Here is a 17927-nt window from a genome sequence, read left to right on the forward strand (position 1 = left end):
CCTGTGTCTTGCGTTAAGAATCGACGGCACCGCAAGCCGGCGGCCCTTAAGCGATTGCGCACTGTCTGTGGGTGGATTGCGGGGTTGTGTCTGCCCACTGTATTACGGGCCGTCGTCGCTGCCGAGGTAAAACTATCCTGAAGGTGGTAATTGACATTTTGAATGTCCTGTTGGGGAGTCGTCGCTCTTCTTTTGGGGCGTCGTCGGAGATCTGCTACACTTCCGGTTTGTAATAATATAATCGAATTGTTCAAAAGTGAAAGTTAATAAGATACAATGTATTTCATTGTATGATTGGTCAGTCCTATATGACAGTCTAGTGATGAAACGATTATCGAGTACAATCAATAAATCGTCGCTGACAATGCCATGTCGACGACAATCGATGAAGGTTGTCCAAAATCGATGTCGCTAATTTTACTTCCGGTAACTACCTATTTGTTTTTGTTTTGTGGTAAAGTTGAGTAAATGTCAATTTTTCTTACACAAATGCGGTGAATATAAACACTTTTGCTTAAAAATTTAGAAATCTCCCAAAATTACAAATTGTTTTTAATTGTTTATATGTTTCATAAAACCTTCTTCAATAATCTGTCTCTAAGGTGTCGTGGGTCCGGTCTTACCTGCAAATTCCGGGGATCCCGGCTCGATGCATTCAGTTTTTGAAACCTTTTTGGTATCGTTTGTAATTAACTTATTTACTTTTTGTGTGAAAGTTTTATGAAGTTAAGATATTCTTATGAAATGTTCAATATAACAGTTTATTCAATGTTAAGCTGGTTCACAAATATTTAATATGCTTTTACATGGATAAAATGATAACTTACTTGATGCGGCGTGCATCATTTTGCAATTGATGTGCAATTATTAAGTATGGGTTGTGTTGTTATGTTTTTTCGTTCAGTTATTAAAGACAAAAAGGTTATGGAAATTTACTTACTGTTGCAAAAAGCATGTCTATTGCATCACAAGTACTGATTTCAGGTTAACCATTTAAATGATCATAATGATACTATGTATAAAGAATGTATTATTTACTGATATTAGGAACTTTCGATTATTGTCCGATAGTAAATCGAAATGCTTGGTCCGATTCGATTCGATTATCGATAGCAAATGGAGTCCGATGTTAAAACACTATATGACACACTGGTATTGTATTGTTGACCGCCCGTGGTATTGTTTACGACTGTTTTTACGTAAATAAGAAACACCTACAGATTAATATAAACAAACATGTTTATGTCAATATTTTGCACTTAATAACAAATAAAAACACATATTGCAACTTTTATAACGACACATAACATGCCTGTCTGATGGGGGTGCCGGCACGAATCATTCCGACGGCTTGCACGCGTTCTGCAATGCTCATTCTCGCCATATTTAATGTTTTTCATAAAAGACAATCCTCGAAGAATCCATTCCAACCATATTCGACAACTACCATGCCGTGCACGAGAAACTCGAGCACATAGTCTATTTTCCACCTACCCGGTTCCGCATGGATGATTTTGTACATTAATACGTGTTTTCTTTAAGTAAATCGATATATTGGTGTGTACAATACAAGAATTACCAACAATTAGATTTATTGATTAAAAATGTCGCATAGCATCATATTTTATATAGTGGCCAATTGGAAATTCGTCGAAGTGTATACGGAATAAAGTACCGTGGCAGTTGCCGACGATGGATCTCAACATTTGTATACATTTTTGCGAAGTTATTTCAAAATCCCAATATGCGTGACATTTTCATATTCCGGTTTCTGAATGTTTTACAGCTGAGAAGACTGCAAACTTCAAAATGAGATATGCACGCAACATGAACAATAACAGTGGATTTAAAAAAAAAGCCGTATAACAAATTTATAATACAGGCATGCGCAAGCTCAATGACACGGGATAAAAAGGCCATTTTAATGGAAACAAATTGTTTTTTGACAATCAAGCACACCATACTGCAAGGTAGATAACTCTGTGCTTAACAGAAAAGTAAATAACTAAAAAGTGTTGAGAATGAAACTGAAAGACAGTGTCCTCTCGATACAATTTATTGCCGTTTTCAAATTTCAGACACCTTATAAAATAAACTGTTTACGGTTTGGTAACGCTTTCAGGTAAGTTGATTGAAAATTACAATTTTAATTTTAGAAATTAAAGTGAAAGTTGAAACTGAAAGTAAAATGAACTGATGGCAGTGATGCGATTACAGGAGCAGGGAGAGCGCTTCTGGCACATCCTTATCCTTCAAGTTATGTCATTTTAAATTTAATTTTTTATTGAAATCATAAATTTCTTGAATTTTTCATTTGCATTTTTTGCAGTGTACATGTAGGATGTGAGATCCCAAAATACATAATAACCTCAAATTTCATTGAAAAATATTAAAGTGTAAAGAAGAATAATGGAAAAAGCTTAGTTTAGCGTATACTTATATACATACAGTATATACCAGTGTGTTCTATATACAGTACAGTATACATGTATGTAAAAACAACACAATAATTTCTGTATTAAATATCTGACCCAAGGGGACATGACTGTGGAAGCAAGTTACATGGCTTGCAGATTTACCAGCCTATTAGCCTGCCCAATTGGTGGATTTTTCGATAATGCAAGAATCTTAACATATTTAATTTGCATACGAATATTTGCTCTACAATGATAATACAAGCCCAATAATTGTATTGTTTTTCTTTGTTTCAGAAAAGACACAAGCGGCCTTGTGGTTGGGGGAGAAGATGGGATAATTAGAATTTATGATTTGTCTTCTGAAATACAGCCAGATAAGCCACAGGTCTGGGACCTTTTTCATGAATGATATCATAGTCACCATTAGGAGTTTTAAACATTTTATGTTCTTTTGATGCTGTGAAAGTACGTTTTCCAGATTTTGAAGCTGAACAAAAATCACATACACATGTAGCATTATTTTTTTCTTTCTATTACATGAAATTGTTTAAACATTCAGTCTTTTAGATTTTAAGACGTTTTATTTTTTAGTGGCTTTATATATCTGATTTGGTAGTAATTGAGAGTATCACAATTACTTTCACCACTATTACTTTTTCAATTATCATCTCATCGTTTTTTTTCAAGTTATTGCAATAGCCATGGAGTCATTGGCATTGTTGACATTGGTGGGATATTGATTGGCCGTATTACAACAAATGTTCAAGACTTTCAAATGAAACATTGTACTGATGTTTCCAGAGACAATGCACAGAAATGCCCACAATTTTGGCTTTAATAATTGTCATGTTATGGTCTGAGAAAAAATATCAGGCGAGTAATGGAATTTGCGCCTCGGCTCCTTTGTTTTATATGGTATTATTTTTTTTACAGATATTCTTAGAAACAAAAGGTGGCCCTATACAGTCAATTGCCATACACGATGTTACTAAGTTCTACAATGATGACATTGTGGCTGGAGACTCCGTTGGCATGGTTACCATATTCTGCAATCGTCAGATTCTCACAAGACACAGTCTATCAAAAAACAGCATTCACTGCCTAAATATTCACAAAAATCCTTGTAAGTATCTTATTTTAAAAGTTTGCAATCTATTCTATGACCCTGACATGACTGGAATACTTATACAAATTCTGCCATTCATTGCTTTTGCCAGCGACGATACTGGAGTGGTTGGCATATTTGATTCTTGATCTGAGGGTCCTGAGTTTGTACATGGAGCTTTGTGTAAGTTTGTTGAAATTTAAAAGCTCTTAAGATCTAATTCTACTAGTTAAAATAAATTATGATCTTAAATTAATCTTTCAGTGGGTAACTGTGCAATAGTTGCTGCAGATGAATCTGGTTACATTTGTGCTATACAGCCATCACAAGAACTGTGGAGAATTAACTTGAACAACCTCGCTATAAACAAGGTAACGAACCATTTAGCATTTGTTGAAACCAATGTTGCATATTCCGCTAGCACTGTACTAAATATGTGGTACATGTAGTAATAGTTATGTGTAATGATGCAATTCAGTTGATATATTCCACCCTGGAATTACTGTTTAATGTTATAAAGTGTTTTATCATTTGTTTCCGTTTACTTCTTAGTTGTTACCCTTTCTCCATTGAGAATGGGTTTTCATCATACTTCCAAAATGAGAGGAAGTTTCAGAAGTTCTGCTAATTGTTAATGTGAAATTCAATATGGGAAACCCCTAAACCATTGCTATATATTTGATACAGTTTGAAGTTGTCCAGACAAATCAAAAGAAATTCATTTTTTTTTACCTACAGAGTTTTCTAGTGTGAGCAATGGCATTACATTAGCGTAATGAATTAAAAAATAATGCTATCAATCTTATAGGGTCCATCAGAAAAGGCGATTGTAACAAGTCTGCTGTGTGCTGATCTCACCACACCGAGTGGGGAAGTGTGCAGCTACATTCTTGCAGCAGACAACAGAAAACATTTGCTGGTAGTGAATCAGGGCGAAGTTGTTATGACAATCAACACCCCCGATGTTGTTACTGCAGTAAGTAAATAACAGGGATAAGTGCTTTTTTGGTATACATTGTGAACATAATTGCTCAATAGATGATAGTTCTCTTGATTTGGAGCTCACAGCAATGTACAGGTTGCCATATATGTTTTCAGGAGTTAAATAACTATATATTGGAAATTAAAACCTCAAATGCAATTTTCTTCCTGATTATTTTACAAGATAGAGGCTCCAAAATTGCAATTACATTGATCATGTCTATGATGTCTCATGTTTATTGGCTAAAGTTCTCTTTTTTGTTTTTCTAAATTTATGACCATTGTTCACAGAGCTAGGAAAAAAAAAATTCATAGATTTTTGTTAGTTGATACAAAACCGTTAACACATTTTCTCATTGTTTATTCTAGATGTGCAGTGGTGCTTTTATTGATGCTGAGCGTCTAGATACTGGAGGTGAGACGACCCAGACCAAAAACACAACGCAGGTTGCTCTTGGCTGTGCCAGCGGGGCAGTCTACATTATGCATAACTTTACTGTTAGTGAACTACAAGATTATGCATGACTATTGCTCTTTCAAGTCACAATGGGCCAATTGTTCAGATTGATTGATTAACGAGATCATTGTTAACTTTTAAGGGTGAAATATTTGATGATGTGCTCACATAAATAAATATAAACAAGTACAGCTGAAACAGTTGTCTCAAAGATTATAAGAAATATGGCAGATCACAAGTGTATCCATTCAACTTCAAGAGCAGTAGCAGTTTGAAAGGTAACAAGGATGAGGTAAACAACGTTGTTAAACTTAACAAAGTTCTGAACAATTTGCCCAATGTCAGTCAACTTTAGCTGTTGTGTGATACTAAAACCATGATCTATGCCCTAAGCCTGAATCTGTACATAATGTTAGAAACATGCTTTGTACAAGTGTGGACTACCTGAATGTAAACCAGTTACATGTATGTGCAGAATTTACATTCTTGCATACCAGACAAGTATTTCCTGTCATATGATGAGTGCCAGGAAAACTGATCTTCCAATCTCCGTGGAAAATGAGTCATGTTGGACAAAATGCCAAATAAAATTATTCTAATGTATAATTTTTTGCAATTTTAATTATGACATTTCAAAAGAGCAAAATTAAGTTACAAATTTTTGCAAACACACTGTAGTAAGGCTAAGTTCTCAGGAAATATTTGATGCCGACTGTAATTTCAAATCATTGCACATCATTATTTCAGTATATTTTTTTTAGTAAAATGTACAAAAACTGTGTTTTGAAGGTCAAAATTCATTAAATTTTAAAGTTAAAGGTATGTAATAAAAAGTATCAATCATATGATTCAAGTAGGGATGGAAAATCCAACAATAGGGCAAGATAACCAGTTTTGCAATTGCCCTTGGGTCAAATGTTTACATTTTTCTTGGAAACACATGAAACATACTTCTAAGATTAAAGCATCTAGCTAATATAGAGGACATCGGCACATGCAAAATGTGTAACTAGTAATTAAATTGCACAGTTTTGAGCAGGCCCACATAAAATCTATCAAATTTATACATGCTTTCAATAGTAAAGAAATGTACAATATCACAATTAAAGCCTAAAATGAGTATCAATGAGCCCATACATACAAGGAGAGATTCATTAATGACTTGTTAGTCCAACAACACCTTTTACTTGAATGTGTAGCAACAAGTACAAGTACAAGCTGTTTTTCTTTATTATGACATGAAACTTCTTAAAACAATGCCAATAAGCCCACCAAATTTGGTAAAATGTTGGTAGAGTTTTGCGCCTTGATAGACTAAGAAGAACAGATCAGCACCGTCACCCCCAGGCTGCACCCTTGTCTAAGATTAACTCAGGAATGTAAGGTAATCTGTCATTTATCATAGCCTCAACTACTCTGTGTTTAGATAACAGAAGATGAGTTTGTGAATGCACAGTACCGCATTGGGCAGTTACTGGCGCATCCCTGCACCACACGAGACACTGACCTCATACTCTGTGCCGGACACTTCAGCTCTCTACAAGTCTTCCATGATGGAAAGGTAAGGTCTATGACATTTAAACATTAAACCCACCCAAGGAAGGCACTTTCAAATTCAACTGTTCCCATTTGTCTTTTAGAAATGGTTTTAAACTTGATGTAGCAAAAAAGAGGACCAATATGTTTTTATTTTGCCTTTATGGCGTTGAAATGAAATGTTTAAATGAAAGTGAAACAATTGTTGATCTAGGGTTCAACTAAAGGAAACCACATGAACTGATGTCAATAGTTATTGTGTGGCATGTGCAGCATGGCCAACATACAGGGTGAGAGTGGTCTAGTGGTATAGGTGTCCGCCTCTCACCTGAGACATTGTGGGTTCAATCTCCACCAGGGGTACTTTCTCATAGCCTCTCAAAAAGGACACAGTACTGGTTTCTGCGCAGGAAACGGACTCGAGAGTGATTCTATAAGCTATCAGCTGTTGTCACAATCGAGTTTAAATAAATTAGTATAAACCAACATACAGAGATCATGCTGCCTTGTGTCATCATTCCCAGCATTACAATTTCATTTCTGCTCTTTAACTATGACATTTCTTCTCCAATATTTACAAAACGAAATAGTTTTGATTAACAGTCAGATCCCCATTGTCACTCTAAGAGTTATGGCCCTTTTATTGTCAGAGGTGACTCACACGATTCACAAAATTCTAGTTTTTGTTCACACTAGTCTTGTTCAAAATGCTCTTTTGGCATTTGGTGTAACACCTACAATGTATTTTTTTTCTGCCTTTCAGAAAGTAGGAAACTATGACACTCCAGACTGGATCCGAACTATGGACATCATGTATACATCAGGGGAGAGAAAACCGCAGATTGTGATTGGCTGCCTGAATAACTCTGTACAGGGGTTGTCTCTCTTGGAAGGCAGCTCCTAGCGATTTCTGATGTTGTGTTGGTGTGACGGGTTAACATGTACAAGGGGAGAGACTCATTACCAAGAAATTAAGTTTCTGTCATGTGTTTGTGATGATTAAGGGCACTATGAAGGGAGAGGACTTGAAAAGTTGAGCTTCGAATTAGTGAAAGCTGGAGGATTGATCTGCTGCCAGTGCGGAGATTTTCGTAGAAAATAAGACTTTTTCCAGAAAATAGACTAGTTTAAGTCCCATGGCAATTGCTTAAAAAAAGTTTCAAGATATTTAGGTGAAACTGCACAGTACAAAAGACAAAATGAACTGTGCAGCAAGACCAATAACTCTTGCTCCAATAATTGTTGAGTAGTGCTCCTTTATTCAACTTTATTCAACTAAACAAAGTGATATTCTCAAAAAAAAAATTAAGACGGCAATGTTTAAATCGGTCTATTAAACATGTCCAACCATTGAAATATGCTTCTTTTTCAACTGAAATATCTTCTAATAAAAAAGCTGTATAGGATTTACATGTTTTTGATGGTACTGATTATCACTAGGAGACTGCTGTTATATTTCATTTAACTGTAAGGCTTTGTTGTTACTATGATGGCCAGTGTGTTTGTGGAAAAGCGCTCTTGTAATAGAAAGCCATAGCTCAGTAACAATAGTCGTTTTGTTAATTGCAACAGTGAAAGAATACAATAGGTGAGTTTGACGCCACCCTCCCACCGGCCCTCACAATCAACGACGCACCGTACGTCATTTTTATAACCACATTGTGAAAACATGGTTAAAAGTCAATGAAGGGTTTTTAGGGTTATTAAGGAGTGATGTTATCTTATTGTCAGATGTTCGTCAATAATTGTGTGAAGTATTAAGTCAATTGAATGAAAGGTACTGGATATAGAAGTTATTAGTAAATTAGAGGGCCAAGTGGCCCTATATCGCTCACCTGCTGGACAAAGGTTACTAAAGTAATTGATTGGACAACATCCTGAATGCCTCAAGCCCATAAGCCACAGGTGAAACTGTAATACATCCCGTTTTTTAAATGGGCTTATAAAGATATAAAAAATATGTATTTGATTAAAATGTTACAAAGGGCCATAACTCTTACAATATTAAGGAGCTTTATAACTTGTCACAATAGAGCACATTGTTACTGTGAATAGGTTCATGAAAGTTTGTTGATACCTTCAATATTGTAAAACAATGAAGAAAAATAAAAAAGAAATTTATATATAAAAATTCCCCCCCCCCACCAAAAAAACAAACCCAAAGGAACTTCCTCCTGCCCACCATGGGTTTTTTAATGCATCAACATGGGTGAAGGAATTTGACAGAGGATCACCTTAGGAACATAACTGTAAAATTATTTTCAATCGGGCCAAAAGTTTCTAAAGAGATGATTTTTCAAGGTTTCCATTTAGACTTGAAATAAAAAGTAGCCTTGGCATTTTGCAGTTAGATGCGGCTAGCCTTTATGAATTTAGTGATGTAAAATCTCTGAAACAGAAAAAATGCAACTTCAGCATTTTAAAGTTTGGCAATCGATATGCTTTAAAGCTCAAAGTGGTTTACTTAAGTCTAATGACATCTTGTTAACAACATACATTACAAACATTTATTCATTAAACAAAAATACAAAAACAGATTTGATAAAATACTAGTGTATTGCACTTTCATTGGGTTTACATGAAGCACCAGATTGGTCCAATGTTACCATCACAACCCATAAAATAACATGGCTACATCTGAATATACAGTTATGTACAAGAACACACAATACACAATGCGGTCTCTTTCCAGAGATCAGTAAAATTTAAAATCACAAAACCTTCAGTATATTTTAATGGCACAGCTTTTTCCTTTCTTCATTCTAACACTGACTTTCTCATATGTATTCATTTCAATGTCAGAAGCGTTCTAAATACACATGTATGAAGACACAAGTTCCTATCCTAAAATCTGTCCACTTATATTGATGGCAAATGATGCTTGGGTGAGTTTAGGTTACATCAGCGGGCCTGGATAATCTTTGTCTAACACCTGGGGTATGTGTATCATGTTGAGTCCGTACTCCTGTTGATAAGAGACTTGTCTCCTCAGGATCCCTTGGTTGCTCTGTGTCACTGCTGTCATGGCTGCCTAATGTCTCTAGTGCCAATCTGCCGCCACTAGCACCCGTATCTGAAGACATTTTGTTTATGTTTTGTTATATACAATGATAAACTGTTCATTAAGGTTAGAGATATATACATGTATGTAGATTTGAAATTGTATAAAGTAATGCCATTTTTGTGTTATTTCAATCATTTAAGATGGCTGATGCGCATAATCTAGATGAAATGTATCAATAGTGAACAGAATTTCAAAATCCATCTGTTTTCAAGATAATTTTTTTTTTATCAAAATGGACCTATTCCATCATTTTTATTATTTATAGACAATGAACTACAAATACTAAAATAATAAATATTAAGTTTAGGGAAAGTTATGACTACAACTTTTCTGTTACAAGCTTCATAAATGGCAACGAATGTAAGATCACTTTTATCACATCACAAAATTTTCCTTTTTTTTCAGTATAAAGTTGAAGATAAGTTAGTATAGCCGAATAAAGTCAATGCGAGCTATATTAACACTAGTGTAATGCACAAAATTCTGTAACAATTGTACTGAAAAACAAGGAACATCATGTAATACTTGATATTCCTCAGCTAACCTCTTTTCTGTTTCACTGGGGATTCCCTTTTCCTGTTTCTGGAGAGGTTTACCCGAACAACTGGGTTGTTTTCATCTTGTTTCCATGGAAACCGGAATTGGTACCAAAATATTAGCACTGCAGAGCTGATTGTGACAAAGTTTGTGGCTATGCCTATTACCATGGAGGTGATAGGCCAGTAATACAGAAAATACCTGGAAAATAACATAATTATTTTTAGGATTACTAGGTTATGCAAACGGATCAGATGAGAGACTCAGAAAATATTTTATTTGGTTAATTCTCAATTCACAACAACCTTAACCCTTGACCAACTGTCCTCCAAATTCAAAGGAGTCATCTGCTTGGCATGACTAATCTGCCTACCAAGTTTGAGGTCTCTAGGCCTAAAAGTGCCCAAGTTATTGAACGGAAACCAAACTGAAGGACAAACTGATGGACGGTCAGATTACACTATGGTGTTGTTTGGGGCATAAATAATTGCTCTGGCCTAGAAACATTAAATAGCAGGAGAAAAATGATAACATGTACACACTGCTTAAATTACAAATAAACTTAAAGCTGTTGTTTTGACAGATATTTTTAGATATTGACATTAGCAATGAACATTTATCTGTTATCTTTTTGAATCTCCAATATCAGTGTAACTTAAACGGGCATACATGTAAAATGCATAAAGATAAGATTACTTTATGCCTGAGAACTGGGCAAACACACGAAGAACAGCCTGGTAGATCTCCACTTTAAAACTCTCGACCTCGATCGTCAGACCTACAGATGGGTTGAACTGGGAAAGGGAAAACAAACATTATAAATACAGTACAGTACAATAGAGCTGTAGATATTGTTGCAAAAATCCAAATAAAACTTGATCAAGTGCCTGATATTGTGCATTAATTGAAAAACAAATCCTGTTTGCCAAAAAAAAATGGCATTTAAATGTTTTGCTGGCATTGTTAACCCTTCCAAAATCAATGATTGTCTACTGAACAATTTAAGTTGATATTATGGACCCACTAGCACAGGGTGACTTGAGCCTGTTTTAAATATTGAGTCTGTCTTTCTAGTTTGTGTGGTATAACATGATCTGATCATTGGTGCAAAAAAACAATGTCAACGGGCTTTGTTTAACTGCTTGACAAGCATGTTTTGTTAAGTTTATTTTCAATGAGCAGTATTTTAAACTAAATATACTTATGAAAGTTCCATAATAACTGTAAGAAATTAGTTTTGCCGAAAGTATAATTATGTTTCTCAGACTCTCTGATCATTTGAGGGTAAAGTCTGAGAAATATAACTAAAACTCCACAAATCAAGAAACCTTAATTTAGAGAAAGCAAAATTGAATATTCTTAAGGAATTCATTTTTAAAATGTTTCATTTCATGGTCATTCAAAATAACAGTCCTAGCTCAACTCCCTTTCTGCTTCATTGAATCACTGAATACATAAAACGAAACCATACTGCACAAGGGTGAGAGTGGTCTACGGGTTTAGGTGAGTTCCTCTCACAAAAGAGGTTGTTGGTTTGATCCCCACCAGCATTACTTTCTCATGGCCTGTCAAAATGGACACCAGTACTGGTTTCTACACAGGAAACAGACTAAAAAGTGATTTATATCAGATTTCAGCTGTAAGCATTAAAGAGAGAGAAAAAATAAGAAAAAGCGAAACATACAGCGCTATCTGTGTACTCCGGGAAAAGCTCGACATGCAGGAACTGTTTCTGTTCGATGTAGCCAAACAGGAACATGGGAGCAAACACCAGTGTCTCAAGCGTACGGAGTAACTCAGACTTGTAGTGCAGGGTTGACTGCAGAGAAAAACAAAGCATGGTCTTAATTTTTTTGTTTTTAAATACTTTTGCTGTTATACATGAACATATATGTAAATAACTTAATATACATTACAAATGCCTACCAGTACTAAAAAAGGCAATGCTATTCACAATGGCCCTATAATAATTGTATTAAGACTTCAATTGTCAGCTTGATTTAACAAGAGGGCCATGATGGCCCTAAAACACTCACCTAAAGAAAGAGCCACAACTCTGTGATAAAGCATAAATAAAAATGTTACAATTTAAACATATCTTTACTGATGACAATGCCTCGATTTATATTTGTAAAGGGTCATGCAAGCTATCTGTTAAGTTTTATTAAATTTGGCCTGGTTGTTTCAAAGATTTTTTTTAAAGCAAAACAGTAAGTCAGCCATTTTGTTGTTGTTGTTGTTGTTGTTGATCAATCTCAATGCCTTGTTGTATTTTTGTAGAGGGTCATGCAATGAAGCTTCCTGTAAAGTTTCAGTGAATTTGGCCTGGTAGTTTCAGAGGAGATGGTTTTTTTAAAGCAAAAAAGGAGGTCGGCCAGATTGTTGTTGTTGTTGATAAATTGTGACCCCTTGTTGTGTTTTTGTAGAAGGTTACCCAAGGAAGCTTCCTGTAAAGTTTCATTGAATTTTGACTGGTAGTTTTAGAGGAGATGTTTTTTTATAGCAAAACAGGAAGTTGGCCATTTTGTTGTTTTTGTTGTTGTTGTTGATCAATCGTGACCCCTTATTGTATTTTTGTAGAGGGTCACCCAAGGAAGCTTCCTGTAAAATTTCATTGAATTTGGAGTGTTAGTTTCAGAGGAGATGTTTTTTTTTTAAAGCAAAACAGGAAGTCAGCCATTATGTTGTTGCTGTTGTTGTTGTTGTTGATCAATCGTGACACCTTGTTGTATTTTTGTAGAGGGTTACCCAAGGAAGCTTCCTGTAAAGTTACATTGAATTTGGATTGGTAGTTTCAGAGATGATGTTTTTTTAAAGCAAAACAGGAAGTAAGCCATTTTGTTGTTGTTGTTGTTGATCAATCATGACCACTTGTTGTATTTTTGTAGAGGGTTACCCAAGGAAGCTTCCTATAAAGTTTCATTGAATTTGGACTGGTAGTTTTAGAGGAGATGTTTTTTAAAAGCACAACAGGAAGTTGGCCATTTTGTTGATGTTGTTGCTGCTGTTGATGATCAATCATGACCCCTTGTTGTATTTTTGTAGAGGGTCACCCAAGGAAGCTTCCTGTAAAGTTTCATTGAATTTGGACTGGTAGTTTAAGAGAAGATGCTTTTTAAAGCAAAACAGGAAGTCGGCCATTTTGTTGTTGTTTTTGTTAATCAATTGTGACCCCTTTTTGTTTATTTGTAGAGGGACACCCAAGAAAGCTTCCTGTGAAGTTTTATTGAATTTGGCCTGGTAGTTTAAGAGGAGATGCTTTTTAAGCAATTGTTGACGGACAAACTGACAGACGGACGACGGACAAAGACCGATCATAATGGCTCACCTTGAGTACTTCGTGCTCTGGTGAGCTAAAAAAGTGAAATAAAATGTCTATACAAAGTTATTAACATTTAAACAATGCAACGCATTTTTGTGAGGGTTTTCAAATTCTGCATGTATATGTCTGTGTCCAACAACTTTCACTTAAAAGATACCGATTTTCAGCGCCATAGAAAGTTTGTTTTTTTCTGTGGCCTGTCAAATAAACACCATTACATGAACCCTTGAAAGAATTTAAAATGTGACTTAAACCAGCTGTATGTAGATGAGAACGGTCTAGTGGTTTGGTGTCTGCATTTCACCCAAGAGGTTGTGGGTTCGATCCCCACTTGGGGAACTTTGTCATGGCTTCCTAAAATGGACAGATTACTACTAGTTATCTAGGAAACGGACACTCTAGTTTGAGTCAATACGCTATCAGCTTTCATCACAATCAAGCTAAACTGTTTCTGTCTATGAAGATTTATGACTTATACGAAAAATGTGACGCTTTATGAGCGCATCATCATTGACGTCATTGGACTGCACCAGTCGGGTTCAACCATATATCATTAATGGATTGTAATTCAGAGAATTTATTATGTTTTGCTCTGAAAATTTCAGGAATTATATTATGTTATATGTAATGTATATGAAGTTTCTATGTTGTATGTGCAACAATATTTGAATTATTAAAAAAAGTCCATGTAATTCTGGATCAACATTCGTATAAATATAGAAATTTGTTTTTTACTCATAGATGCAAAAGCACTTGGTTGAAACGGCTAATTGGATGAAACGGCTAATGAGAAAGAAGACATACACTTACTGCTCTACCAGATGTTTTCACCACCACCCCATGTTTGTTGTACAACTTCATAACTAACATGAACATTCCTGAAACAAAAAAGCTTATGTATGAAATTAATAAGATCAACATTAATTCTATTGGATTTCAAATAAATCTACAATCGGATGCACGATTCATCCTCCTCAAACATCTTTCGTAATTTGTATTTTGTATTTGCAAAAAACTCATTTCATTTAAATGCCCTTATTTACCGTAATTAAGGTTAAACATATGCCTACATGTAAAACGATGATATGATGATAAAAAAGAAGTTGCAAAATACTTCTTGTATGGGTTTTAGCCAGGTTTTATAAAGGACAGGGTGCTGCGGAAAAGGGACAGCGTGCTGAGGGTGAAAAGAGCACATTGTGCTGGAGAACATGAAAATTATGAATTTGACAGAAACTGTTAGGATTTATGTTTATGTTTATCTGATTCATACATGCCATATTTCTGAGAGGCTTCCCAGGGAATATTGGTCTGATTTCCAGGGGATTTTGATATTAAACCAGGGGATTTTAACACAGCGAAACAACATTTATTTTTTTTTTAATTCCAAGGGATATGGATCCCCCAATACCAGGGATGGGTCGGAATTCCGGGGGATTTTTCCTCCCGCCGGGGGATATGGCATGTATGCTGATTTCAAATTCGAAATGAGTATTGTATGTAGTTTGATTGTATGTATTATCCTATTAAAAGTTTTCTACCTATATTCCTGTTGCTATCTGACTCTGGAACATGAAGGTCGACAATGATCTTGTAGGGCTGGCCTACTTTAAACACCTGCAATATAAAGTAACAGTGACATTCATAACAAACAGATCTAATTAAAATTCTGATTTATTCATCATCTGTCTTTGATAATTAATACTTTTTTCTGTTGGCCACTTATAACCAACAGTCCCCATGTTCCCTATAACTTTTCACTAGTTTTGCAAGTTTTAGCAAATTCATGTATCACTTAAAATTGCAGCAGATGTGATGCACATTATAACTTCATATAGATAGTAACACCCCTGCAGGGATTCAAGAATCATAATGTGATGTACAAATTCAATCACACAAGAAATTGGCAACATAGCAACATGTATATGATACATTGTAATAGCATTGTACACAGGCTTTTTTCAAGGCACTGACAGGTCAGATATTCAATTTTAAAATTATGCAGAATACACAAATTGAAAAGTAACTTCAAATTGTTTAAAAGCTTAAAGTTATTCCTGTAAATTCCATTCAAAATTTATTAAATTTAACAATATCGAAAACTTTGAAAAAATACCTGAATTAGATCAAGAGCCATGCCCTGGACTGCCATGTATCTAGTACAAGTATATATATATATATATATATATGTACAATATAAAGCTACAGATTTTACCTGATTTTCCCCATCCTTAGACAAGCTGATATTAGCTGTAGGGAAGGAACACATTCCTACCCCTGAATCACAAACCCTGTAGGAAAAAATGTAATTGAAAGTAAATTTTTAAGTCTGGAAGAGATGATTTCTGGGCCTGTGGAATAAGCGAATTGATTGACCACTGAAAAACTGAAGGCCAAACAGGTACATTAATACATAGAAACATTTACATTTCTAGGCCTTACAGATTTTACTAGCCTTAGCCCTTTTTTCCAGAAAAATGTCTTCCTTGGCTGAATGCAGGCATTGCAAATTGTCAGTAGTTTCAGCAGGCATTGCAAATTGTCAGTAGTAGTAAAATTTAAGCAACTGAAAGATTGTACATTCAACTAATACTGCTCATACTACACCTACACAAAAATGTAGACATGCCCGAGAAGGATCAGTTGCCAACATTTATTGGTAAATCATATATTCATTATTAATACAAACTAACATTAGAAGTATCACTTTTAATTCAAAATAAAACTACCGGGTAATTGATACTAAAAATCAATCAAGAATGCCATAATATGCAAAAATCCCAATGAGATTTTAATCTTATATTGGAAATTAAAATAAAAATCCTTATACATTTTTTTTTTTTCAAAAATCATAACCAACAACTGAATACTTTGCGAGCAAACGAGCATCTTAAGAAAAGTATTAAATCGTTTTTTTAATGTGATTTCTTTACTGACAATTAAATACATGTATTGATAATTGACAAATATAAATTTAATAATAAAAGAGATCAACAGCATCAGGCACACTTTTCCTTCCGGATTTATTTTAAATCTACATTTATGGCTAGTCCAAATAATTGTACGTTGACGGATTTTTTTTTAGATTTTTGATATGGCAAATCCTTCACGACGTTAGGGATTGGAGGAATCCCGTATAACACGTCTAATATTTTAGACTACATTTATGGCAAGAATCCCTTTGACCAAACATAAATTATGATTTAAACGTTTTATTATCCATCAACCTAAAACCATACAAATAAAAAGAAGTAAAGATGTAAAGAAAAATGAAACTACCTAAACTGAAAGTGGACAGGTCTCTCTTGCTCAACAACAGGAACATAGTAGTAGTAAAATGAAGCGTATAGAAATGCTGAAATCCATCCAATCGCTGAAAGGGTAGCAACTATTCTTAGAAACGTTTGTAAATAATAAGTGACAACGGTCACTTGCGGTAAAACTTGCTGTTGAAGTGAATCGAAAATACTTGCTATTAGCCCCATTTCAGTAACGAGTGCTCCCGATTTTGGCACATTGTGCTACCCTAAGGATAGAAGGTTAAATAACACTAAAATAAATAAAATTCTCTCATACGCAGTTACGTTTCCTTACAATAGGTCTCATTATTTTACCAAGCCCAACGCTTTATGCCAGAGCGCTTATGTAGATGCAAACTGTTTCATACCTTAACCTTGTTCTAATAGTGTTTTTATCGATATTGTTAAATCAATTTTCAATAAAACGAGTATAGACTTAACCGATACAAGCGGATCCCAACCACCGTGAGCCACGTGAACATGGATCTTTATATACACTCAGCGACTGTACATCATCGGCCAATAATACACTCACAACTGTGTACATATAACCTTACTGGAATACGGAATAATTCACTTTTTATCCGTGACATACTAGTGCCCCAATCTTGTCTGCAGTAGCTGGGAGTAGGATTACATTATTGGTCCCAGGCAGTAGCGATGGTCGCGTGTCGAACTCCAGATCAGTAGTTTACCTGGCACCGTAAAATGATGCGACATACATAGTAATTTTCTGTCACCGTCTTTATGTAAGTCAGGTATTCGAGCCACTTATTTGTTCACATTCGATGACATATACACATATAGTTTACAAGAAGCATTTATGCACGTGCAAATGGTAGGATTTTACATTCGTATTTGGCAATTAATCGAGAACGTCACGCTTTATGCTGTATTATAACGTGCAGGAAATAACATAAATGGAATTATATGTCAAGCATTTATTTGCATCATATCCATAATGTTCTGATAATTATAATTTGACAATGCATGACTTTGTGCCCATAGCAATTCTAGTTTATTACGAGTAGTTCGTCAAACGCGTATTTGTAATATTGAGTAGTTAAGCCTGATGCGTTGATCAACCGGAAGTCCTTGTGTAGACCCGCCCTACATTTCCAGCAGCAGAATAAACACGTCGTAGAACCAGTCACAATCATCCGTGTCTGTAACAATCCCAGAAAAAAAATCATTGAGAAGCATTCATGT

At 35.0% G+C, this 17927-nt stretch overlaps 2 protein-coding genes and 1 long non-coding RNA gene across 4 annotated transcripts; 2 read left to right on the forward strand and 1 right to left on the reverse strand.

Annotated features, from left to right (window-relative positions):
* The first annotated feature begins 1627 nt into the window (after positions 1-1627).
* Positions 1628-8433, forward strand: LOC128209049 (uncharacterized). The gene is made up of 8 exons (XM_052912868.1): positions 1628-2122; positions 2712-2802; positions 3351-3540; positions 3787-3893; positions 4331-4498; positions 4873-5001; positions 6387-6521; positions 7260-8433. Exons 1-8 carry the CDS (start codon positions 2022-2024, stop codon positions 7398-7400), a joined length of 1062 nt encoding a protein of 353 aa, XP_052768828.1. The 5' UTR covers positions 1628-2021; the 3' UTR covers positions 7401-8433.
* A 556-nt stretch (positions 8434-8989) lies between these two features.
* LOC128207447 (seipin-like) lies at positions 8990-16924 on the reverse strand. 2 transcript variants are annotated; one of them, XM_052910372.1, is made up of 8 exons: positions 16699-16924; positions 15635-15710; positions 14961-15036; positions 14230-14297; positions 11782-11916; positions 10794-10891; positions 10105-10298; positions 8990-9569 (listed from the first exon to the last, which is right to left on the reverse strand). In XM_052910372.1, the coding sequence occupies exons 1-8, from the start codon at positions 16902-16904 to the stop codon at positions 9388-9390; spliced, it is 1035 nt and encodes a 344-aa protein (XP_052766332.1). In that variant the 5' UTR covers positions 16905-16924; the 3' UTR covers positions 8990-9387. The 2 variants fall into 2 exon arrangements, with proteins under 2 accessions (XP_052766332.1, XP_052766331.1); XM_052910371.1 differs by having other exon boundaries at positions 14224-14297.
* Positions 12471-12750, forward strand: LOC128207448 (uncharacterized). Its single transcript, XR_008256702.1, has 2 exons — positions 12471-12571; positions 12609-12750. It is a non-coding gene; the product is annotated as an uncharacterized LOC128207448 (long non-coding RNA).
* Positions 16925-17927: the final 1003 nt, after the last annotated feature.

Source organism: Mya arenaria, chromosome 11 (genome assembly GCF_026914265.1).
Source record: "Mya arenaria isolate MELC-2E11 chromosome 11, ASM2691426v1".
Taxonomy (NCBI): domain Eukaryota; kingdom Metazoa; phylum Mollusca; class Bivalvia; order Myida; family Myidae; genus Mya; species Mya arenaria.